The 7930-nt window shown below is 62.8% G+C and overlaps 1 protein-coding gene across 1 annotated transcript in view; it reads left to right on the plus strand.

Annotated features, from left to right (window-relative positions):
- Window positions 1–6: 6 nt before the first annotated feature.
- Window positions 7–7930, plus strand: part of VPS33B (vacuolar protein sorting 33 homolog B (yeast)) — an 8610-nt gene continuing 686 nt past the window's right edge. Inside the window, exons 1-21 of the mRNA XM_014952700.1 lie at window positions 7–137; window positions 221–282; window positions 460–509; window positions 836–903; window positions 1133–1178; window positions 1512–1606; window positions 1969–2073; window positions 3082–3178; window positions 3375–3452; window positions 3678–3751; window positions 4129–4215; window positions 4301–4391; window positions 4555–4629; window positions 5852–5916; window positions 6007–6061; window positions 6148–6194; window positions 6408–6540; window positions 6751–6824; window positions 7267–7368; window positions 7508–7583; window positions 7658–7774. Of these exons, the coding sequence (XP_014808186.1) occupies window positions 96–137; window positions 221–282; window positions 460–509; window positions 836–903; window positions 1133–1178; window positions 1512–1606; window positions 1969–2073; window positions 3082–3178; window positions 3375–3452; window positions 3678–3751; window positions 4129–4215; window positions 4301–4391; window positions 4555–4629; window positions 5852–5916; window positions 6007–6061; window positions 6148–6194; window positions 6408–6540; window positions 6751–6824; window positions 7267–7368; window positions 7508–7583; window positions 7658–7774 (1639 nt within the window). The 5' untranslated portion in view covers window positions 7–95. The remainder of the gene's footprint in view (window positions 138–220; window positions 283–459; window positions 510–835; window positions 904–1132; window positions 1179–1511; window positions 1607–1968; window positions 2074–3081; window positions 3179–3374; window positions 3453–3677; window positions 3752–4128; window positions 4216–4300; window positions 4392–4554; window positions 4630–5851; window positions 5917–6006; window positions 6062–6147; window positions 6195–6407; window positions 6541–6750; window positions 6825–7266; window positions 7369–7507; window positions 7584–7657; window positions 7775–7930) is intronic.

Consider the following 7930-nt stretch of genomic DNA (forward strand, 5'->3'; position numbering starts at 1 on the left):
TTCGGCCGGGAGGGGCAGCCGGTGGGGCGCCGGCCCCACGCCCCGCCTGCCCTCAGCTCCCCGGGAAGAAGGACCTGTTCATCGAGGCCGACCTGATGAGCCCCCTGGACCGCATCGCCAACGTCTCCATCCTGAAGGTACCGCGGGGCCGGGGCGGGCGGCCGCTGCCGGGGCCGGTGCCGCCCGCGCATCCCACCCACGCCCCGGCCTCTCCCCGCAGCAGCATGAGGTGGACAAGCTGTACAAGGTGGAGAGCCGGCCGCCCCCCAGCAGCAGCGACCAGTGAGTCCCCCCGGGCCGGGCCAAAGGGGTGGGCAGGGCGGGCGGGGGGGGCTCTTCCCGCTGCCAGCCCTGGATTTGGCTCGGCCGGACCCGCCGGGTCCTGGGGCAGAGCTGCTGAGGGAACGGGGCTGGGGAAGGGCTGGGCAGAAGGGCCAATGGCTCCCTCTGTGACCGCAGGTTCTGCTTCCTCGTCCGGCCGCGGATCAGGACGATGCGGTACATCGCTGGTGAGTGGGGCGGCTGCGGGGCAGCTCTCTGTCACCCGCTGTTGGGGGGTGACACTTTAGCCCCGTGCTGAGGGTCGGGGTGCAGCTGCCTCTTGGGGAGCATCCAGCGCTGCCTGGGTGAGGGTCGGTGCTCGGGGCTGAGTGGGCTTGAGAAGGGCTCCTGGGGAGGCCACAGCCTTGGCAGGCGGGCCCTGCCCCCAGGGTTTTGCTCTCTGCCAGAGGTGTTTTGGGTCCCCTGTGAGGTGGAACCCCCATCAGACAAGGGGAGTTGTGCCAGTTGAGGGGTTGGGCAGCCTTTGCAGGGTCTACACGTCTTTTGTCCACAGACATTGTCAACGCTGACAAGATGTCGGGGAGGAGCAGGAAGTACAAGATCATCTTCAGCCCCCAAAAGGTCAGTCTGACCATGCTCTGCTGCCCGTTACCCCGTTGCTCTGCGTCTGCCTGGCCTGGTGCCTTCCACCCCTTCTACGGACACCAAAAGTTCTTCATTTCTAACTCAGAAGTGTTTAATTAAAACCAAACATTGTGATGCCTGGGAATGAGCTGGTCCCCCCACCACCAGAGCTTTCCCTTTCCCTCGGAGCCTGGCTGGGCCCTGAGGGTCTCTCCTTCTCTCCCAGTTTTATGCCTGCGAGATGGTGCTGGAGGAAGAGGGAGTCTTTGGCGGTGAGTGGGGCTGTGGTGCCTCCCCCTTCCCCTCCCCGACGTGCGGCTCATGGTAGCTCCGACACTGTAGAGTCCCAGTTGAATCCCAGTATGGGGTCCCTGTGCTGGCAGGGATGGGAGCACGGGCAGGAGCGCAGGTCCCCTCCAGCCTGGCTGCCCACAGCATCGGCACCGCTCCCCTGTCTTCTGGGAGGAGAGACCCTCCTGCCACCATCCCCTGTGCAGTCCCCCATCTCTCTGCTCCCCACACCCCTGTTTGCGGCGCTGCCGTGATTCTCGGGGCTGTTTCTGCTGAGAGCTGGGTAACTGTCGCTTTTCCCTGTCCCAAATCAGATGTCACCTGTGACGAATGGTCCTTCTACCTGCTCCCGTTGGATGAAGACATAATCAGCATGGAGCTGCCCGAGTTCTTCCGTGACTACTTCTTGGTCAGTGGGATGATGGTGCCAGGACACTGCCCTGCAGGCACCTGAGAGCTTTGTTCAGAGAGCTGATGCGTGACATCCTGCTCTGTCCTCTCAGCCCTCGCTGTCCTGGGGTGGCTTTTGCCTGAGGTGGCTGCTCTGGCAGGGTGTGATGTTTCCCCTCCTCCACACACAGCCCCACTGTGCTGGCCCCTTTTTTCCCTCCTGAGCAGCTGTGGGGCACCCCGGCACGTTCCTGTGCGTGTCCTCCTGGAAGCGCCGAGCCCAGGGCCTGCTCCATCCCCTCTCCATCTCCAGGGTCCCCTGGCGTGGCGGTCGTTTCCCAGCCTGCCCGCCCAGACCCTGACCTCTTGTGGTCCCTGCAGGAGGGAGATCACCGCTGGATCAACTCCATCGCTCGAGCCCTGCAGTTACTGAACTCCCTGTATGGACCCTTCGGCAAGGTCTATGGGATTGGCAGGTGTGCCAAGGTACGGGCCATGCCACTGGGGTCAGCCGGTGCCCGGGGAAGCCTCTCTGGTCCCCGGAAGGAGTACAGCTCACAGGGAGTCAAGTCACAGAATCATAGAATCATATGGGATTGAAAGGGACCTCTGGAGATCATCTAGTCCAACCCCCCCCAGCCAGAGCGGGTCTATCTAGAGCAGGTTGCACAGGAACTTGTCCAGGCGGGTTTTGAATGTTTCCAAAGAAGGTGACTCCACCACCTCTCTGGGCAGCTTCTTCCAGTGCTCTACCACTCTCACAGTAAAGAAGTTCCTCCTCACGTTCAGGTGAAACTTCTTATACTCAAGTTTGTGCCCATTTCCTCTTGTCCTGCCACTGGGCACCACTGAAAAAAGACCAGCCCCATCCTCTTGACACCCTCCCTTTAAGTATTTGTAAGCATTGATCAGATCCCCCCTAAGTCTTCTCCAGACTAAAAAGACCCAAGCCCCTCAGCCTCTCCTCGTAGGAGAGATGCTCCAGGCCCTTAATCATCTCTGTAGCCCTCTGCTGTCCCCTCTCCAGCAGTTCCCTGTCCTTCTGGAACTGGGGGCCCCAGAACTGGACACAGTGCTCCAGATGGGGTCTCACCAGGGCAGAGCAGAGGGGCAGGATGACCTCCCTCCACCTGCTGGTCACACTCCATCAGCCATGTGGCACAACGTCTGTAGAGGTGGCACCACACTGCTGCCTCTCCCCAGGCAGCTCGGGGGGCTCGGCAGGTTGCGGGGTGTGCTGCTGTCCTGCCTGTGCCGAGGTTGGGCAGGGGGATCTGCCACAGCATCTGCTGCTTGTTGGGGTGTTGCAGGGCATCCTGTGCCCTGGCAGGAGACATGTTTGTGCCCAGCCTTGCTCGGTGAGACCCAGGCCTGCTGACACCGGTTGTACACGTGGGTGGCTTTGTCCCGTGCCCTGGTTGGGGGGTGGTGGGCACCCAGGGGCTAGTGCCAGGTGCTGTTCCCCCGGGCCCTGGCACCCTCTGCCCATCACAGATGAGCTACGAGCTGTGGCGGGACCTGGAGGAAGAGAGCGAGGGCGACAGCCAGGGCAGGAAGCCCGAGATTGGGAACATCTTCCTCATGGACAGAGGTAGGCTGCAGCGAGGCGGGCAGTGGGCGAGGGCTGGCCCAGTTTGGGCCACCACCTTGCTAGGAGAAGGATCTCCTGGCGAAGAGGCAGGGAGAGCCTGTGGTCATCACAGGGAGCCGCAGGAGCGGCAGGAGGTGTGGGGTGGCTGCGGGGGCCAGGGCCAGGAGGGCAGCCCAGGCACCGTCTCTCGTTGCAGACACCGACTACGTGACGGCGCTGTGCTCCCAGGTGGTGTACGAGGGGCTGGTGGACGACACCTTCCGCATCAAGTGTGGTAGGTCGCCAGGGGAGGTGACGGGGCTCCGAGTCCCCAGGGTTTGTGCCTGGCATCGTCAGACCCAGGGTTGCAGCCAAAGCTGTTCCCCGCGAGGACAGTCCCGGTGTGGGGTGGCCCCGGAGGCTGGTCTGACCGAGCGGCTGGGCAGGCATCGCCTCTCTCTGCTGCCTTCTGCCAGGATGGCACTAGTGCTGGGGCAAAGCAGCTCTCTGTCCTTTGCAGGGAGTGTGGATTTTGGGCCAGATGTCACCTCTTCTGACAAGAGCATTAAGGTGCTGCTGAATGCCCAGGACAAAGTGAGTCCTGCTCGGGTGCTCTAGGGGAAGCGGGTCCCCCGTGCTCCGTGCCCAGGTGGCACCGGGAGGGGCTGAGTGGGGCTTTTCCTCCCGTAAGCCCAAGCAGGGACGGGCCGGGTGCTGCGGGGCCTGGGGGCGCAGGTTGAGATGGGTCAGGACAAAGAGACAGGAGAGACGTGGTCTGCAGGCACAGCTCGGCTCCTGTGACCAGCAGGGTCCCTTGTGCTGGCCAGTCGGGGTTTGGGGGCACTGGCCTCTCCGGCAGGGAACCACCCTCTCTCACTGCTGCTGGGGCTGCGGGCAAGCGCCAGCTCCGGGTGCTGCGGTGCCGGGGGCCGCGGCTGGCCCGGCACCCCCTGCTGCGCTGCTCTCTGCAGGTCTTCAGCCAGATTCGGAACGAGCACTTCTCCAGTGTGTTTGGCTTCCTGAGCCAGAAGTCACGTAACCTGCAGGCACAGTATGACGTGAGCATCGCCCCGGCCTGCAGGACCCCCGCGGTGCTGGCCCTCCACAGCCCCGTCACCTCCCCACATGCTTTTTCTTCTGCAGCGGCGCCGGGGCATGGACATCAAGCAGATGAAGAACTTTGTCTCCCAGGAGCTGAAGGGACTAAAGCAGGAGCATCGCCTGCTGAGCCTGCGTAGGAGCTGGGGCTGGGACTGGAGAGGGAGAGGCCCTTGGCCACTGCAGTGGCTGCCTGGGCTACCGGGGGTTGAAGGGCCCTGCTGGCCCCCAGCTGGGGGGACAAGCAACACGCAGAGCCTGTTACTCCTCCAAAGCAGCTGTCTCTCTTGGCTACACAGATATCGGTGCCTGTGAGTCCATCATGAAAAAGAAAACCAAGCAGGACTTCCAGGAGATGATCAAGGCTGAACATTGTGAGTGCTGTTCCCCGTCCCAGTCCTCGCTCCCCCTCCCTCTGCTCTGACCCACAGTGTCACCTCCCACTCAGAAAAGAGGGGGGTACTCAGATTGACAAATCTGGGGAGATGAGAGCTGTAGCCATACATGTTTAGCATGTCCTCGATCTTCATTACCACACGCAGGGGTGTGAACTTTGATTTGCATTTCACGGATAATGAGGCAAAGCTCAACACTGGGCACAGTGTCTTTTGGAGAAACAGCTTGTCCTTCACAGGAGGCAAAACAGGGCTGTTGTGTTTCTTTAAAATGGGTCGTCCAGGTGCCAGCTTCTTTTCTCAGAAGAGACAGGGAGGTGTCAGCCTTATCGGTTCCTTGAGCAAAAGGCCTGCTCAAGGCCTTGCATTTAAAGTCTCTTCATGCTGCGGATCGTCCAGCTTCTTTTCTCAGAAGAGACAGGGAGGTGTCAGCCTTGAGCAAAAGGCCTGCTCAAGGCCTTGCATTTAAAGTCTCTTCATGCTGCTTTGTTCAGGAGAAATTACAAGTCATCCCTTACTCATGGCCTCACCTATAGAATCCTAGAGTTGTCCAGGTTGGAACAGATCTTTCAGATCATCTAGTCCAACCATCAACCTCACACTGACAAAAACCATTGCTGGGCACTATTTCTACACGTCTTAAATCCCTCCAGGGATGGTTCATTGCTGGGCACTATTTCTACATGTTTTAAATCCCTCCAGGGATGGTGACTCCACCACTGCCCTGGGCAGCCTCTTTCAAGGCTTGACAACTCTTTCAGTGAAGAAATTTGTCCTAATATCCATCCTAAACCTCCCCTGGTGCAACTTGAGGCTGTTTTCTCTTCTCCTATTGCCTGTTCTTTGGGAGATGAGACCCCCCGGGATACACCCTCCTTTCCCTTGTCCCAGGCCTCTCATTGCCTGTTCTTTGGGAGATGATACCAATCCCCTGGGATACACCCTCCTTTCCCTTGTCCCAGGCCTGAGTGCCCCCTGCGTGACCACAGTCCTTCCAGAGAGTTTGAATTGGGGTGGGTCTTGGGGTCCTACATAGGATCAAGCGTCATCCCAAGTGGGCTGGTGTGTGGTGGGGTGGGGGATCCAGTGTGGCAAGGCTGCCCTGATCCCTGGGGCTCAGGGAGGGAGGCTGAGCCCAGACCCCAGCTCGGTGAGAGCCCTGGGGGTGGGCGAAGTGATGCTGCCTCTTCCCCCCCCACAGCTCTGCTGGAGGGCTTCGACATCCGCGAGAGCACCAGCTTCATAGAGGAGCACATTGACCGGCAGGTGAGACCCCCCCGGGCAGGGGGCACGGGCTGCTCGGCCCCCCTGTCCGGCTGTGGGGGCTGCAGGTGCTCACTGCCCGCCCCCACCCAGGTATCCCCCACCGAGAGCCTGCGCCTGATGTGCCTCCTGTCCCTCACGGAGAACGGTGAGGAGTCTGCCTGCGCTGGGCAGGGATGGGGGCACCGGGGCCCTCTGGTCTTGGGGCAGAGCTCACCCTGCTGCTCCCCACAGGTCTCGTCCCCAAGGACTACCGCTCCCTGAAAACCCAGTACCTGCAGGTGAGTGTCAGGGGGCTCGGGGCAGAGCACGTGTTGGGTGGGAGAGGGCAGCGGAGCTCCCTAGGGATGCCCAGGCTGTCTCTGCAGGGCAGCCCCTGCCTCCACGGGCTCCACCTCAGCCCCGAGCTCTGCCCTTTGCCTCCGGGTTGTTGTAAGCAGCCTCCCCACGCTTGAGCTGGGGCTCGGGGCTGATCCAGCTGCCCCCCTCCCCAGAGCTACGGGCCCGAGCACTTGCTGACCTTCCACAACCTGAAGCGCATGGGGCTGCTGACCGAGCAGTCGGCCGGAGAGACCCTCACTGCTGTGGAGAGCAAAGTCAGCAAGCTGGTGACAGACCGTGCCGCAGGTGAGGGCCAGCCCTTTGCCCCCCCGAGGGCAGAGACCTGCCCCATGGAAGCTGCTGCTTCAGGGCTGGCTGGAAGCTCCTGGGGACAGTGGGCTCTGCGGGTGCAAACAGGGGCAGCAGGCACTGCCACCAGTTCTCTTCTAGAGACAGCTCTGTGCATCCCTCCCAGTCCAGAGGCTCCGAGCTCTTTCTCCTTGTCTCGTTTTCCAGGAAAAATCACGGATGCGTTTAATTCTCTGGCCAGGAAGAGCAATTTTCGAGCCATAAGCAAGAAGCTGGGGTTGGTACGTCCTGGTGGGGCTGCTGGCCGGTGCCTGCTGGTGCCAGAAGAGCCCTGGTCAGTCTGTGCCTGTGCCTGTCTCTGCAGGGACACGCACTGCACGGGGACAGAGCTGCTGCTGCTGCTCCAGGCGGCGGAGGGGCTTCTCCCCTGGATGGTGGGGGGGTCACTGTGAGCTTCCCGGTCTGCCCTGTTGCTGGGTGGGGGCCAGGGCTGGTGCTGGGGGGTGCTCTGTGGCCTCTGTCCAGGAGAGAGGTGACGTGTCTGTCCCTGTCCCTCCGATGCCCGCTGGGCTGCCTATGTGGGCAGGGGGTGGCAGGGCAGGGGGCGGCGGTGTCAGGTTTGCTCTGGGTGTCCATCCCTCCCCCTCAGCCCGCAGCTCCAGGGGGGCCGGTGAAGCCCTGCGCAGGCTGGTCCTGTACCCGGGGTCTCTCTTGTCCCTGCAGATCCCCCGGGTGGATGGAGAATATGACCTGAAAATGCCCCGGGACATGGGTTACGTGTTCAGCGGGGCCTACGTCCCCCTGAGCTGCAAGATCATCGAGCAGGTGAGGCCGCCATCGGTGTCCCCCCGACCCTGCGTGTCCCCCCGTGCCCCGGCCTCCCTCCAGGGGGTCCGGTGGGGTCCCTCCCCCAGGGCTGGGGCTCCTGCCGGGCCTGAGCCCGAGCTCCTGCCCCGTCCCCCAGGTGCTGGAGCGCCGGGGCTGGCTGGGCCTGGAGGAGGTGGTGCGGCTGCTCAATGGCAACGAGTTCTCAGTCTCAGGTAGGGCCAGGGGCCGGGCTGGGGGCGGGTGGGCCTGGGGCTGGGGGGGTTCCACATGGCTCTGCCCCCTCCAGACAGCGCCGTGGAGGACAACCCCGCCTGGGAGTCCCAGCGCGTCGTCCTCGCCGTCTTCCTGGGGGGCTGCACCTTCTCCGAGATGGCGGCTCTGCGGTTCCTGGGGAGGGAGCGAGGTAGGAGCCGCCGGGGGGGCGGGAGCCGGGGGACCCCATGGCTGCGGCATCCAGCCCAGCGGTGGCCGACCCCCGGGACGGGGGTTCCGCGGTCCCGGGAGCGGCCCCGCCCCACGGCACTGCCCCACGGCACTGCCCCATCGCCTCTCCCCCCCC

The sequence above is a fragment of the Calidris pugnax genome, unplaced genomic scaffold (assembly GCF_001431845.1).
Source record: "Calidris pugnax isolate Ruff unplaced genomic scaffold, ASM143184v1 scaffold187, whole genome shotgun sequence".
NCBI classification, from domain to species: Eukaryota; Metazoa; Chordata; class Aves; order Charadriiformes; family Scolopacidae; genus Calidris; species Calidris pugnax.